The following is a 16,072-nucleotide window of genomic DNA, read 5'->3' on the forward strand; positions in this document are numbered from 1 at the left end:
GCGGCACACACAGGGCACATCCGATACGCCCGGAACAGGACGCCAGGCCAGTGAGAGTGAAACGCAGCACTGCAGAACGGCCGATCCAGTAACTCACTTCAGAGGGAGGGAAAAGGGCCAGTCTGGATTCAATCAATCAATTTCCATTCACTAATCCCATTTTGAGTTGACAATGATATAAGAAAAATAGGAAAGAAATGGTTGTGCAACCATCATTGTAAATTGCAACAAGCTGTAAAATTTACAACCTTTCAGATGACTATAGTCACATGTTTTAATTTTTTACGTGCACTAATGGTATGGTATTAAGAGAAATTACGAGATTTGGAGAACTTACAAAAAGGCAAGCGCTTGTTGCAGAAAAGTTATTTACAGCCAGGCCCTTTAAGTTTCACTTCATCAAATCAGACTAAAACATTTTACAATAAATCCAGAGCTCGCGGTTTTAAAAAAGATCAGAACCCGTGCACAGGGTGTAAACTTTAATGCATTCATGGCATAATACTTCATACTTTCAGGGAATGCAAAAAAATAAATTAAATTTCTCCTTCCAGCGAAGCCACCACCACCACCGACGACCCAAAAGCAGGAGTGCTGCGTTAAAGAAGTGGATTCTTTAAATCACCCACCACATTAAAAAGCAGCTGGCTCCAACGCTTTAATGCATGAGGGCCAAGTCCAATTTAATTAAACGGTCTGCAGAATTTCATGCTGTTGAATAGGTCGCTTTCTTGCGTTTTTTTTTACGATTAGCTCATTCTGAGTTAATTGAGAGACCCTTCATTCCCCTCCTGGCCACCTCTCGATACTAAAGCAGTGCGCCTTCGCCTCAGAGCTGGAAAGCACCCGGCCGCCGACAGCTGCACACGTTACATTAAGCCCACATTCAGTTAACCAGACGACACCAGCTGTACTTCAGCCTTTAAAAGCACAACCGCTTACATTAAAAAAAAAAAAAAACATGTTTTGGCACGGAAGAGGAAGCTGCCACTTACAGTGACTAATCGCATTTTCAATTAAAGGCACGAAGCGCTCAGAGGAGCACAATGGCGACCGGCTAGACTTGATTTTCCCCATTACTGCGCCGGGTCCAAGCGGGGCTGCGCGGAGGGAGGGCGCGGCGTCGGCGGCGCGTAGCGCGTGGCTTCTGCAGGGAGCCGTGTGCCCGGTGCGTGCACGCGCTGGCGCTCGCATCACGGGCACCCCGAGGGAGAGCGTGGGCAGGGGAGGGCAGGGGAGGGGCCTTCACACCCGCTGCAGCGCAGTGGCCACAGGCAGCGCCGTGCACCAGCAGGCCCGCCTGTCCTCTGCAGCGCGGACAGCTAGAACCCGCCCCGGCTATACAGGCTGCGTGAACAGCGGCCCTGACTGGATCCTGAAAGAGGACCCCGAAACCGTGAAGGGGAGCAGTACACACACACGACCCCACCCTCGCCCTTTTATTCCGGAAAGACCGAGTTGGGAAAGTCACGTGACCGTACGCCTCGTCGCTCAATGGCATTTCCAGACTGACGCCGCGCACCAAATTATGACAAAGCTGAAAATACACTGCGCTTGGCGCGCAGCCTGAAATAAGTCTCGGGTAAAGCACATGGGACGTGAAGATAATAGAGAGAAAACATTTTTTTGCGTGATGCAAACACAAAGGTCGCAGAAGAGCAATCTCTGCACGGCTCAGTTAAGAAAAGGGGCGGGCCGTTCCACGTGATGGACATTCCGCGCAGGAAAAAAAACTACGACATCCTCATAAATCAAAACAGGAAACTGATGTTCCTCAATTGCTTTCCTGAGGACTGAATGGCACTTAATGAGCTGGCGGCTGGAAATGAACATTTTCAAAGGCCCGTTAATCACTTTCCCCTAAAAACACTCGAGCCGAACTGCTGACACAGGGACGTGCGAGCGACGCCTCACACAACCGCAGCTGAGAAAGCAAGAATATTAGCAACACTCTCTGCGCATGCAAACAGACGCGGAAATATTCCACAGAGCACTGCTCGCTGTGTCAGTATGTCAGGAACGATTTCAGATCGACACTCTTGAATCCAATACTTTCTCCAATATTAATTAAAAAACAAAAAAAAAAATCTTACACTCCAATTAAAGCCTGCAACCTCCAGTCAGCAAACAAAAAATGACAAGGCTCAACCTCTTTTCTTCATCAGGACATTGTCAGCAACTGTCAGGCTACACGTTACTTTTATAAAACAAAAATCATGGCAATTCAAAAAGAATTCAGCTAATTTAATAAGTCACCATTTAGGCCTAACTACACGACCACAAGCCGACAGCTCAAGAGAATATCCAAACAACCCATAACAGAAAGCAAAGAGAGACAAAGACATAGATATACGAGAATCAAAAGTGAGAAAGACACGCAGCAGGACTGAAATAAAAACAAAGGAAGAATCACTTGAGACGGCCGTTAAGAATGTTCATGTGTTTGTTTTCTGCACAGTAAATTACAGACGGGGGGGGAAGTGAAGTCATTACAGTGGTGAGTGGGGGTGAACAGGAAGTAACAGAACAGAACAAAGTGTTGTACGGGGGGCGGGAAAAAGTAACCAAAATACTTTTCATTCCTCCCCCACGATACCAAACGCTGCAGTCCAGCGGAGCAGCAGGGTTTGCCGTCATTTACAGAACACACTGAGGTGAAGGTGCAGATACGCTGTTATATCGTTTCTTCGCTTCTCGTGAGCCGAGACAAGAATACTAAACACCATCCACCCCTGCCCCCCCCACCCCTTGCCATTTCTTCCCTCCAAAACAACTCCTCTCGAGGCACAGACAGGCAGGCTGAGAGGACAAAGCACTGTAGAAAAAATGTGCCATCTTGTTGTCAAATGAATGCTTGACTGCAGAGCAGGTGGGCCAGAGGGATAATTACACCGTTTGTCTTTACGGCCCAGGTCAGATCCCTGCTGGGAGGGAGAGGGAGGGCCTTTGAAGCTGCGCACTCGATGAGAGCCTTCAATCAGATATGGACACAACTGCAGCACATCCCGCAAATACGGTAGCCCACCTGCATATTTATGCATCAGTCATGCGGTAACCAATCACAGTCCCCGTGTCCCCACTGTTGGAAAAAGGTAGCTGATCCCTCTCTTTTTTTGATGGAGAGGCTTTGAAAGACTGAAAGCCCCCAGAAATGGAATCTCTACAGGCTAACACACACACACACACACACACACACACACACACACGCACACACACCACCACAATCAGATGTTCCTCTCATTATGAGCAGTGCGTACCCCAGGTGAGAAAACATTCCTGTTAGCACGGCCGCCATCCCTAATAGCACGGTGAGAAAGGCCTCGGATGATCGGCCTTCTGGAAAGAAGAGGCCTGTCACAGAGTCATCCAGCAAAAAAAGGGCCTGTGCGTGGCTGAGCGCTCCTGCGCCACACGCATTCCTGCGCTTCCTGCGCCACACGCATTCCTGCGCTTCCTGCGCCAGCGTGCACGCCGACCACCGAATCTGCACCATTAAACGCAAACCGTGTTTGACCAGGGGGGAGGAAATATCAAGGGAGGGCCGCTGGCGTTCGGTTAGGTGGAACGGCGAGGTGGGGCGAGGCGAGGGACAGGAAAGGGTTACCGCTGCTTCTAACACAAGGGACGTCTTGTCCCGGGTCGAAAGGCTCGGAGCGTGGACTGAAACTCTAACCTCGCCTGAGATCTGGCCGGCGTGCAGCCCGCTCTCTAAAGCCATCGGGATGGAGCCGCGGGTTCGTGGGAGGATAGGACAGATGCTAGCGGTTTTGATTAGCCCCGTCCTGGCACGCGTGTTTAGCGGCGTGAAGACGACCCGCCGCGTCCGACGGGGAGCCCCACGCGCCCCGTTCCATCGGAGCGCGCTTTCCCCAGCGCGCGGCGTCTCCGACGAGGCTCGCTGTAAGACGAGAGGCAGAAATCAGACCCGCGCCGCCGCGGCCTCCTTCTCACTCCCGTTCGCGGAGGGGAACGGAGGCGCATCCGAACGCTACCGCCACCGACCTCCGCGCGCCTCCGACAGCGCCGCGCGTCACAGCCTGTGACCAAACGACGGGCCGTCCGCTCGATCGCAGCGCCCTCAAACCGTTTGACGCGTGGCCGTCTGCCGGGAACGAGGTTATGAATAAGGTCAACAGGGAGCGGTTTACAGCGAACCGTGTTCTACACACAAGGTCAGGAAGAGGGAAGTGAAAGAGGAAAAAGCGGTTGCATACAGTGGAGTATACAACAGGCAGCTGAATCCAGAGCCAGACGACGCTGCTGTTCCCTACGATCGGCCGCTCGTATTGTGACACATCCTTCAGGGAGAATATAGGCTATCGACTTTATTACACATTACAGATGCGTCCCTCAGGGGCTTCCAAGCGGTCTAAACTGGGCTGCCCACCCAGTGGGAACCTGGCTGGGGTTTGAGAGGAGCCTGAGCGTGCGTCTCCCAACAGCTAGGCCTACCTCCCCACTTCCTTTATTTTGCATAAACTGAAAGGACATTTGATGTCAAAGGAGGAATTCATCCACAAGTCAGCTCTATGCCCTCAGTTTGTATTTATTTAAAATGGAAGTTGAAAACATTTATTTGCGTGTTTTTGGTCTAAATTTAGTGTGCTCCCAAGAGAAGCCAAAGGGGGGGGGGAACGGTAGAACACATACATTTGACCAGAGGCCACAGGATGTCTCAGAATACATGAGGTTAGCCACACATACGAATGCCCGAAATACAGGGAAATCTCATGCTTAATTATCTTTTCTCCTTCTCATCTTCCCTACAAACCTGGCCAAAAATTCTCCATTTTTACAGAACAAGCGAATGAAAGACGGCTGGTGAGGGGAGAGACACGCGGGCGATCTCTGGACAATCTCAATTTCATGTGCTGAATTTAGGATTCAGCTGGCAAGAGACACAGTGAGCTCCAGGATCAAAAATCCCACACAAATGGCAAATGATTATGTCAACCGACAAACTTGCAACCTGCAGTGTCCATTTACATTTGTGGGAAAATAAATGTCAACAATCAGATCAATAGACCCACCCCTGCAGGAAGGTCTTGAATTATTAAGAATTACTACACATGCTCCACCTCATATACAGACAATTCCACCACAAAAATAATCATTGGTAGAGATTTCTATCTTATATCTGATCAGCACCTTATTAACACCTGGCACATCAGTTAAGTTGACATTCTATCCTCCTTACGACTTTTAAAAAAACAATACGTTGGAGAAGAAAGGATGGCTTTAAAGAAAATGCTGACTCCTCCGCCACCGCAAAATGAGGGACAGCTGGCTTTTCTGAATGGCCAGTCGGCATGAAGCTACCAGGTAACCATGCCTGTGATTTAAATCAACTTCCGAAAACAACTAGACAGACATGCAAATCATATGACTCATCTTATTTCCATCCTGGAGTTGTCATTAATCTAAAAAAACTATGCGCTATACATTTTCCACAGATACCACAAATACCACAAATGACTTACTTAGTTTCTCCAACAGTGAGGTTTGTGCTTTGGAATAAAAGGCCTGCACATGACTCATGTTAAATATACAGTGTGGTGTGTGTGTGTGTGTGTGTGTGTGTGTGTGTGTGTGTGTGTAATATCAGCATTGCACAATTTTTTTTTAACATAATCATTTTATATACCAGGGGAATGTAGAAAAATCTCTCTACAGCTATCAAAACCTCCTTCTAGTAAATACCCACAAAGTAGTAAAGGCAGCAAGAATCTATACAACCAACACACGTCATTTCCAGTACTATAATGAAACACCTACACCATTTCTCGCTGTGTGAGTCACCGTATGTACCATGGCAATGTGGTGAGCAGACAGGTCTGAGCCTGATAGCAGGCATAGATTGCATGAACCTGTGGGGGCTGAACACTTCCTGGGGATAAGAAACACAAACTTCATCTCATCAGAATGTGTTTGCGACCAGCCGTGGGAAATTCCACATAAAACAGGCACATCGACGGAGAAAAATAAATAAATAGCCCTGCACTCGATGGCCTGACACCGCCCCTGCTTTTTCCACCGATGCAATGGAGGCGGCACCGCAAAATATATCAAAAGCCAGATAATAACCCAGAATGTGCTGAAAAAGTCAGAAAAGACAGTTGCGTGACTTCAGACTCAGTGGAGCAGCAAGAAACCCCATTGTGTCTCCAAACAAATCTGCATGCTGTGACTTTGGAAAGTTCTTTAATCAACGGAGCTCTTGTTTTTCGCCTGAGCTATACACATTTAATCACGTCACGCATTTGGATGCACCGAACCATGATCACACATAAAACGTGGGAGCTATAAAGCTCAGAAGTTGCATCCACAAGAAATGCACTGTCATCTTCTTGAGTGTGAATGTGCACAACTGATAAGAACAAAACCTCCAGATTGTTTCCCTTTGAATGGGAAACCAACTCAAACTGAACTGCTGGGCGGTGAGCCATTTCGTGTAAGCAGTCTGAGAAGAAATGAACATAGTTGTACTTCGCCCCTCGATTCGGAACAGAACTTCGGTAAAAAAACTGTTTTCAATAGAAAGAATACTCTAATGTGAACCTAACAACGGTTGTCGTGGTTTCTCCATATGTGGCCGCTCTATTACAGTCAAAGCCCTACAAAGATTAGCATCTATAGCAAAACAAGTGTCCAGTCATTTTTTCCAAGCTTGTGCATAGCATGTTTTCAAAGGTGCATAACCTACCAATTGCTTTTATATGAGAATATGTATACTAAAGTTATTTTCAGTCATTTTTTAAAGTTAAAAAAAAATAAAGTTATTTTTATCCTTAAATAAAAAAAGAAATTAAGCCAGTATTGTGTAGGCTACGCAAAATTTTCACCTGATTCAACCAATTATGGTCTTCAATCCGGACTTTGATAAGTAGAATCAGGTGTGCTGGGCTATAACAAAAGCCTGCACCCAAACCGGCCCTTTTCTGATAAGACTGGACAGCTCTGCCACAAAGCAACGTGCTTTTTTAAATTCAACATTAAGATCTACGTGACGTACCAAGAACAGTTCAAATATGTAGTAACATTTCCAAAACCGCACGACAAATGACTTCCAATCATGCATTGAACGTCTAATCGAGGAAAACCGAAGCTTTGGTGTAGGCTACATCATACCCAGTTTTATCTGAAACGACGCAAAACTCTGTCCACTTGGGTTCTGTCTGTACCAATGAACTACATAAGTGCTCTGTACCCATTCAACACAATACGTCAGTTAGGCAATGGAGCAAGGAAATACAATCTATTTCCTGCAATTGTCAACATAGCGTTGACAGTTTAATTGCAACATGCATAACGGCAGCAGTGTGGTGTCAAGATTAGGAAATGTGTGCACTAAGCATCCTTGTATCAGTGGTCATGTTAATTCAGAATTCTACGTTTTTGCGCAGATAAAAAGAGATGAAATGTACGCAAAATTAATTTGCATGACCCAGACTTGAACCACAAGAAAATGACTTCCGTTTCTTTGAGCCCATTGTCTTTCGGTGTCTGACATTAGTGTTATTGATCATATTTACACAGCATTGCGGGATTCAGAGTGAAAGCGCTTAATTTGAATGAAAAGTGAAAAATGAGACGCCACTATTAGGTTAGCTTGCTCAACATGAGCAAAGTAAGGCAAGAATCGCTCCTAGGGTTAAAAAAAAAAAATTATTAGCCGATGTGGCAAAAATGTGTTTTGATCAGAACACAAAAACATTATTTGTAGGACATTTCATTCCACTAATCCTGTTATTTCATCCCATTTCTGTTACAAGTGTCAAAATAAAATTATGAAAGACTATACATTTATTGTGTTATTACGAGTTGGCATATTATGGCAAAACTTGTTGTTTTTATCAGAATGAAAGTGAATTACTGCGAAAGGCAGATTCTGAAATGTCTCGTGTTCCAAAGATGCAGCATTCCATGGGCTCACTGCTGTATGCAATGCTCATGCTGCTTCTTGGCATGTCGCCTGAAGGACAGACAGTAGGTGAGGACACTTCTTTACTCCTCGGATGGAGATGCGCATCCGTATTTTCCAGCTGAATCACTCAGATAAGATGGTGCTTATTCTTAGAGCCAGCAATCACAGCAGTGTTGTGCAGTGTCCTTGAGAGGAAGACCAAGACTGCCGGACTGCATATATACAATTTATAAGGGAGCGGAGAGGCATCGGCCACCAGTCATCATGGCCATTTGCCCTGGCCTCTCAAATCATCCAGACGGATTTACAATGGTATTTCAGAACGATGCAGTTTATCACCTGCTTTTCAAGGCTAAGCATGGTGTCCTTTCACATATGCAAACATTTTGAAGTCCAGGACCTTATTTCACCCCCCAGTTTAACCACACAGACAATGTGGAGCGATTCCTGAATGTTATCGCAGGACCGTACAGGAGGTCCCATTTAATTTTGACCCATGACTTATGTCCAGTTCTGTTTCACTGCATCTGGCTGTATTGAACAGCTATTCTTTTCATGGCAAAATTACAGTAAGACATGCAATTTTTATAGGTTCAGGAGACAGGTCCTCCTGGATTTAATGGTGCTCTTCGAGATGAATGATAATACTGTGATTAAAATTTGCATCAGTGCTAATTAAAGTTCCCAGAGGCTTTAGTAAGAAGGGTGGTTAAGAAGTAAGAAGTACCACACAATAAAAAGTAGGAACACCACTTCTGGTCAGCTCTCCACACAAAAGTACATTTTAATTCCCTTCCTTTTCTCTTAATTTATATCATTAATAAACACAAAAACAAATGTGGCATTCAAATTCCTGAAGTTAAGTTATTGCTTCTACACACAGTGATGGGAACACTGTAATGCTCCCGGAACAAGGCCATAAAATAAAATGCCTTTATATCAGTTTAATTAATTATGAACTGAACACAGAAACTGGCAGTGTTTTCTCAAGTTTAACTATAACCACGTGCCTTCAAGACAGCAAAGTTTGGAAATAGGCCGTTAGCCATTGACTTGCTGTTAATATGCTATCTGAAAGTTACAAATAGTCCATGCTTGAAAGAAAGTTACCTGCTGCTACACTCCGATGCCCCTACAGAGCCCCACTGCTTCTGTGTCAGTTTGTTCTAGAGAAGCTTGAATGTTAAATCAAACAGGCAGTCCAGAGGCCAGCATAACCAACCATCAAGATTCAGAGAACAAGGCCTAAAGCTGAAGGACCTGCTTATGATTTGCTGCCTTGCACTTTACTGTGTGTGGTGCCAGGAGACAGAAAGCCCAAGAGCTTATATTTTTGAAAGCTAATTTAAAGAGGTTGTAGCACTTCAGACAGAAAGCCCTTAACTGATGGACATTTAAAACTCAAATTTCATGGTATGAAGTTAACACAACACAAAGCCTGCAGGCAATTCAGAGGACAGCACCAAACAAGGATACAGATGAAAAGACTATCGCTTTTTTTTTGCTCTAACAAATAGGCCTAGACAATTCTAACTGCAATTTAAAAGCTTAAATTTTCAGTGTTACTAATTACACCTCCACAACTTGAAGGGCCTGCTTTTTATAGAATACATTAGAAAACATCAGTCTGGAAAACTAAACTTCAGTAGAAAAACTAGAAATCTAATGTTTCTATTCAAAGGGTTAACCATTCACTTTAACTGCTTTATGTGACCTCAAATGAGTAGTCCATGTTTTTTGAAAGTCAGTGTTTCATTGATGGACTATTCAAACTCCAGCAACAGCTTCAGATCCAAAATTTCAGCAGAGAATAATTAACTTTGCTTCTCAGTGGACGCACTTCTTAACATACAAGTTGTAATATTTTTCCATGGGTACAGGGCGTGTAAGGTCAATTTAGAGGAGTCACAATTAGCCTGAAATAGGCTTTCTCCATGGCAAGGCTACAGTGCTGAAATGTGCCCTGACTTTGCCTAGCAGAAAGGAATAAATAAGTTGATGAAGGGCTCTCTGCGATTTCTCTTGGTAAATGGTAAATGGTAAATCTTACCTCATAGGACCAGACGCACTGCACACCGGCGAACCTGCGCACGCAGCGGCCCACCTCCACGTCCTCGTGCGTGGTGTACATCTCCCGCAGGCACTGGCGGATGTGCGGCACCATCCGCCGCAGCACCTCCCGGCTCATGATCACCCCGGGGCCCCCCATGCAGAAGTTCTCGCCGGGCTCCAGCGCCAGCTTGCCCAGTTCGTCGCGGGCGCCCATGCCCGTCTGGCCTAGGAAGATGGCCTCGCTGCTGTTGAGGCTGCGCAGGAAGCCCTCCAGCCGCTCGCTCTTGATGTAGACGTCGTCGTCGGCCCGCATGAACCACTCGTAGTGGTCCAGGTAGTGGTCGTGCATGTACTTGAGCATCATGAAGGACTTCTTCTGCGGCGGGTACGAGTCGTCCACGTTCTTCAGGGGCACTACGGGGATGGGGATGGAGGTGTCCGAGCCCTCGCTGGAGAAGAACTCCACCCTGCCTGGGATGGTCTGAGCCCAAGTCCTGCATTGACACAAGAAAAAGAGAAAACTAGTTAAGGGTTGGCAGCATGGTGTTTTGGCTGCTTGTAATTGACTCCCTGGGTCTAGGCATTGTACTCTTGAGCAAGGCATTTAAATATACAAATCCGTAAATAAATACATGCATCGAATACAGGCATTAAACATACATTTCCCTAGTTTACATAAATAAGGAGGGACTGCTAAGAATAGTAAAAATAAATAAATAAATAAATACATGTTTTTTAAATGCCCTCGATAAGAAGTTGGGGCTGATGTTAACGTACAATTATACCATGAGAGCTTGTGGGTGGCATCCTTTTCTCCAGGTCCACACAAACAAACATAACTAAACACAAAAACTAAGCTGAGCACTCCATACTGCAGAGTACTTTAGAACATGTAATGGTTTATGAAAGATCCTATTTGCAATGTCCATTTTTGTGTTATAAACAAAGGTAAAATGAAATCGAAACAATCTTGGAGGGTGGGGGTGGGGTGGTCTAGGGTACAACAAAATCAATACATTTCCTCCTTTTTACCCTTGCATAATTTAATCTCAAATCGAAGGTGGGGGAGGGGTAACAAAATCCAGTTCGATTTTTAACCACACCACAGATTTCTTGAATGATTTAAAATACTATAGTCCCTGTATGTTCCCAGTATGATACAGTTTTTTTTTTCTTTCCTCATTGATATCAAACCTCACACATGACCGTACAAAGGTGTTCAGATGCCAGCATGGGTCAGTCAGCACATCTTCCATGGTTCAGTCTATGCTCTAATTTCATCAGATAGCCTACTCTAAGAAACTCTGAACCTCAAACCGATGACAGCTTCTTAAGCTTTGGCCAAGGATTCAGTCAGGTTAATGACTGACAACCAAATTAGAATGAGGTGACCAGTAGGCTAAAAGCTTTATAATTTCAATAAACCTCCAAATAATACCAACGCAAAATAAATGAATAAACACAACTTATCCACAGGTAAACATGATATTTCATGGATAATCAGCAAGAAAAATTTAGTAGGTTTTCTCAGGATAAGCACAGATCACTCCTGTACCGCAATGGAATAGTGTCTCCATACTGGCACAAAAACCTAGAACATGAAAGTTGTCCTCTGACTTTATTCCTGATTGGCTGAATGACAGACATTTTATAATGGGAAGATACATTATATCTGGAAATAGTGTGGGCAAATATTTATCTTCTTCAAGACAGAGAAGAACAAGTTCTATTTTGGTGGTAAAGGTCACACTCCAGGTTGCCCTTGGAATGGTGGTTCAGGCTGAAAGACAGCCGGCTGCCGAAAGAGATGTGGCATTTTTCTAGAATACTCTAGTGAATGCAACACTAAAACAGTATTCCATCTATTGAAGGGCAAGTGAGATTGAAAGTCCCTATTGTTTACATTCCTTATATTCACTTTTGAAACGGGGACGATGATTTGAATGCCAAAGACCCCGAATGAAAACAACATGTCTTGGAGATGCTTTACAGCTGATAAAATGCTGACGAAGACTGCCCATGTGATTAATTGTGATGCAGATGAAATATGAAACCACTGGACATTCGAAAATTACAGGGCCAAAGAGACAAGTAATACAATTGCAAGCGCTGGACTAAATGCAATTCCTAATACCGATACCTCTATCAAACATTAAAAGAACTTTAAAGGTAACTTTCTTGCGGTTTACCGCTTGCAGAACAGAAGCTAAACTCTGGAAACTATGAAAAAGTTAGAATTTGCCTGACAGGTGGTGGCAAGTCAATACCATACAAAGAATGTACTAAATAACACTTTCTCCCTCAAATAGTAATTTTCTTTTGTTTACATGTTTGTTTTTTCTTTTTTTGAGAAAGCATATTAAATCATAGAAGCTGAATAATCTCACAGTGTCAACACAGTGTTAGCCAGCTATATAGCGGTACTGACAGCTGCTGTTTAATTTGGTTTGATATCTATAATGTGAGCAAAGTGTGAGGCTGACCCGTGCCCTTCAAGAGGACAATTATGAAAATATTTAATCATTAAATTGCCAAATGTATCACACAGCAGTTAGGTACATCTCGCTATATCTTATCTTCAGCTAGCCAACTTGCATGGTTGCCTCTGAAAACAAGAGTTTTAAAAGAATCATCTATAGGACACGCATTTAGTATGCCTAGCTGTTAAAAACTCATCATTTAAAGTGTGTCGGAATTTAAGAGTAAAGAATTTGCTCTGAGCAAGACAAGTTGTTAAGTGTAGCAGTTAGGCCTACTGTCCAACTATTTAATTCATCATAGCCTGCTGGTAACCATGAAACAAAGCACACGTGAATATGGATTCGCCCGACTTCTTTGTTACATATGCCAATACCTAGCAGTGCTAGGTGTAGTAAGCTAATACAATTCAATAGCTAGACATCTGGTTTAAGGAATAAGTATCGCCCACGTAAGCTAGATAGCTAGCTATCCAACCCCGAATTAGTCAACCCAAATACGTAACGTTATGCGAGAAATTCGAAACCAAGGGATTCCAACTTAGGTTAGACGTGAAATGAAGACTAATAATGCCCAGTCAATGAGACCTAACGTTACTTAGGACAGGACAACGAGGACATTACCCCTAGACGTACCTGTGAGCAGCTACAGCACGGTTGTTCAGATACTTCTGAGCAGTCATTACGCCAACGAAAAGAAAACTGCTGGACCTGGGGACCGGCTTCACAGTTGACGACAATCGGTCTTCTTGCGGTTGCCACACCAGCGCACCGCCGTCTTTTCTCAAAGTCCCTTGCAACCCGCAGCCGCCGGTGCTCGCCTTGCGTTTCTGACCAGCTTTCTTCAACTCCGTGGCCCTGGGCAAAATAAGTCTGGAAGCCAGAGTGAACCCGACGACCAGTCCCAACAGAACACTTAACCATGCTCTTCGGCTTCTACCTGCCATTCCCCTTAAACTTAACCAACTCTGTTCCTTTCCACCTCGTATTATTGCAGCGTCTTTCGGCAGACCTTCTCTTTTGCTAAATTGTGGCACCCTCCAGAAGGCTCGGCTCACTCTCTTTCATGATAGAAAAGCTGCTTTCTCCTGCTGCCGTTAGTCCCACCAAGGGTCTGCTGCATACGTAGCAACAGAGTCGTCTCCATAAACCCTCCACCAAGCTAAACCATCCTCTTCATGTTACCCCTCTTATCATTCAGCAACACAGTTGTTTCAACAAAATTAAAAAATAAACCGGCTTTATCTGATTCCGTGATTACTTCTTTGCGCCAAGAGAAGGTACTCCATTCTCTCGTCTGCCGCGCCGCTGTATGAATGCCCAAAAGCCTCACACCAACGCTTAAGCTGTATAGTTTGACCTAATTCAGTCACCGTAGCCCAGCTCTGATTGGCGGCTGAATATGATTACGTATTTGTGGACAGTTTTTTCTCCAAGGCTATAAACGTATCAATTTGTGCCGCAGATAACGGTGTAGAGTCACATCCCACGTAGGACACATAGCAATATTTATATGCACCTTTTTAATGAAGACTGAAACAACGAATAACAGCCAATTATAGCAATCTGTGGTTTCATTTTTGTTTTTGACTGTTCTGATTGCTTTTTTATGTTTTGTGAAATACAAATGCTTTCTGTTGAACTCAATTTGAATTGTGTGAGCTACGACGTCGTCGCGACGTTAACAGGATTCGGGAAAGGTCGTTGCCAGATGGCTGATACTTTTGAAGCAGTGATAAAACGACACGCTTCATCAGACAAAAAAAGTTAAGCCTCCTCTTGGCGTTGGGTGGGCAACACTGGCCAATTTTCAAATGTTGGAAATCCGTAGAAAAGACCGACGAGCAAACCATGTACATTTTTAACACACTGTCGCCATCTCGTGGATTAGCTGAAAAACACTTCTTGCTTTCAGTGCGTGTCTTGAATAATAAAATTATCCCATTCATTATTATGTTATATTATTATAATCCCATTCACCCATATATCGACATGGCCTTAGTAGGAGGATGGTGGTGAAAAATCAAGTATTGCGATAGAATCACTCAAAAAATACAAATGGACGGAAAAACCGCAATGTCAACGTGGCTGAACACCAAATACTGAAAGAGGTGAAAATCATTTTATAGAGTAAATAGCAATTAATTGGTATTTTTAGAATTTGTATTACGGAAGTCTAGGCCAACTTTTCAAAAACGATTTTACTGAATCGAATGCACTGTGACCATGTTTTCTAATGTCAGATACAAATTCAGGTTTGTTTGAAAACCCACTTCGTAGTACAGTACTTCAAACATATAAACCTACAGTGTTTAATATTTTTAAAGCATAACATCAACCTGTAAAAATACAGCAACATTTTTTCAACATAAATTAAAACTTTTCATACCATCCCATTCCCTTATGGACATGGAAAAGGAGCAATTAAACACAAATTCCGTAATAATTCCTTTACAAGGGTCGATAGAATAAAAGTGAACAACTTAAGGCATTTGGGGGGGGGGTCGCAGGGAAGGGAACATCATTGGTATCACAAGACAATTTGCTTAAGGTTAGTTTTTATTGTAACTTAAAGTACTAGAAAGATAACCCAGCTTAAAAAGATTATTTCCCATTTCAAAACTTAAAGCCTTAATTTTAGGTTCCTGTCACGACTGCATAAATGTTACATAATATAATTATACTAATCAGTGTGATTACAAATCAAGTTGAGTAATCTCATCAAATTTCAGCAGGACAAGAAACTAAAAACTGCAATACAAAAAGGTAGAGAATTCTGTTGACACCTTGTACTACAGACCTTGACAACATAACATTTTGATCTTGATTACTCAGTAAATGGCATAATCAAAAACCAGCCTCTTTGAAATAAACTTAATTACATAATTTGAGGAACACTTGTCATAAAATAAACCTTAACATACAGGAGCATATTAATAGAGTAATAGTAAATTTGGGGGGAAATGGATTTCCTCAGAAGCTGCCCATTTGGAGATCAGTCCCGAGTGTGCCACTGTGTTGTGCATTGAACTTCAAAGACAGTCTCTGCCTTGGTTGCACAGAAATAAAGTTGCGTAGAGGAGTGCAACTTTTGGGCCTGACGTTGCTAGAATAACCCCAGGAAGTCCACTAGCTAAGCCCAACCACTGAAGTACTACAGCCAACTTTACTTAACGCGAGAGAAAGTGAAATTCGATCAAAATGCAGACAAGGGGAACGCATGCGAGACAATTTAACGTCAGGTGTTAACACACTGCTGGTGAACAGACGACAATCCGATCACAGCCGTTTGGATACAGATATCAGTTTTTAATTCAAGGTGTAAATGCACCCATAGTTATGTGCGAGAATGGCCAGGAACTGGCTAATCAAAAACTGGCCAACAAATTAACACTAAAATGTTTGTTAATATCTATTAAACTATATGAATACCATTCAGGATTGTGTAGTCTATTAAAGTCTTTAATAGATAGCCTTGTGTCCAGAAGTTTAAAAAAAAAGTGTTTAAATGACAACAGTGCTCACACTGAGAATACACTGTTCAAGTCGTATTCTCAAATATCAAATCAGGAAGTAATGAACACCAACCACTTCTAATAAACGATGTGGCAAGATACTT

The 16,072-nt window shown here is 43.5% G+C and overlaps 1 protein-coding gene across 1 annotated transcript in view; it reads right to left on the reverse strand.

Annotated features, from left to right (window-relative positions):
- The window catches only part of chsy1 (chondroitin sulfate synthase 1), a 49,829-nt gene extending 36,041 nt beyond the window's left edge, over positions 1–13,788 (reverse strand). The window contains exons 1-2 of the mRNA XM_064336635.1: positions 13,090–13,788; positions 9,975–10,470 (exon numbers count right to left, since the gene is read on the reverse strand). Coding sequence (XP_064192705.1) covers positions 9,975–10,470; positions 13,090–13,400 — 807 coding nt within the window. The 5' untranslated portion in view covers positions 13,401–13,788. The remainder of the gene's footprint in view (positions 1–9,974; positions 10,471–13,089) is intronic.
- Positions 13,789–16,072: the final 2,284 nt, after the last annotated feature.

This window comes from Anguilla rostrata, chromosome 5, assembly GCF_018555375.3.
Source record: "Anguilla rostrata isolate EN2019 chromosome 5, ASM1855537v3, whole genome shotgun sequence".
Classification (NCBI taxonomy): Eukaryota; Metazoa; Chordata; class Actinopteri; order Anguilliformes; family Anguillidae; genus Anguilla; species Anguilla rostrata.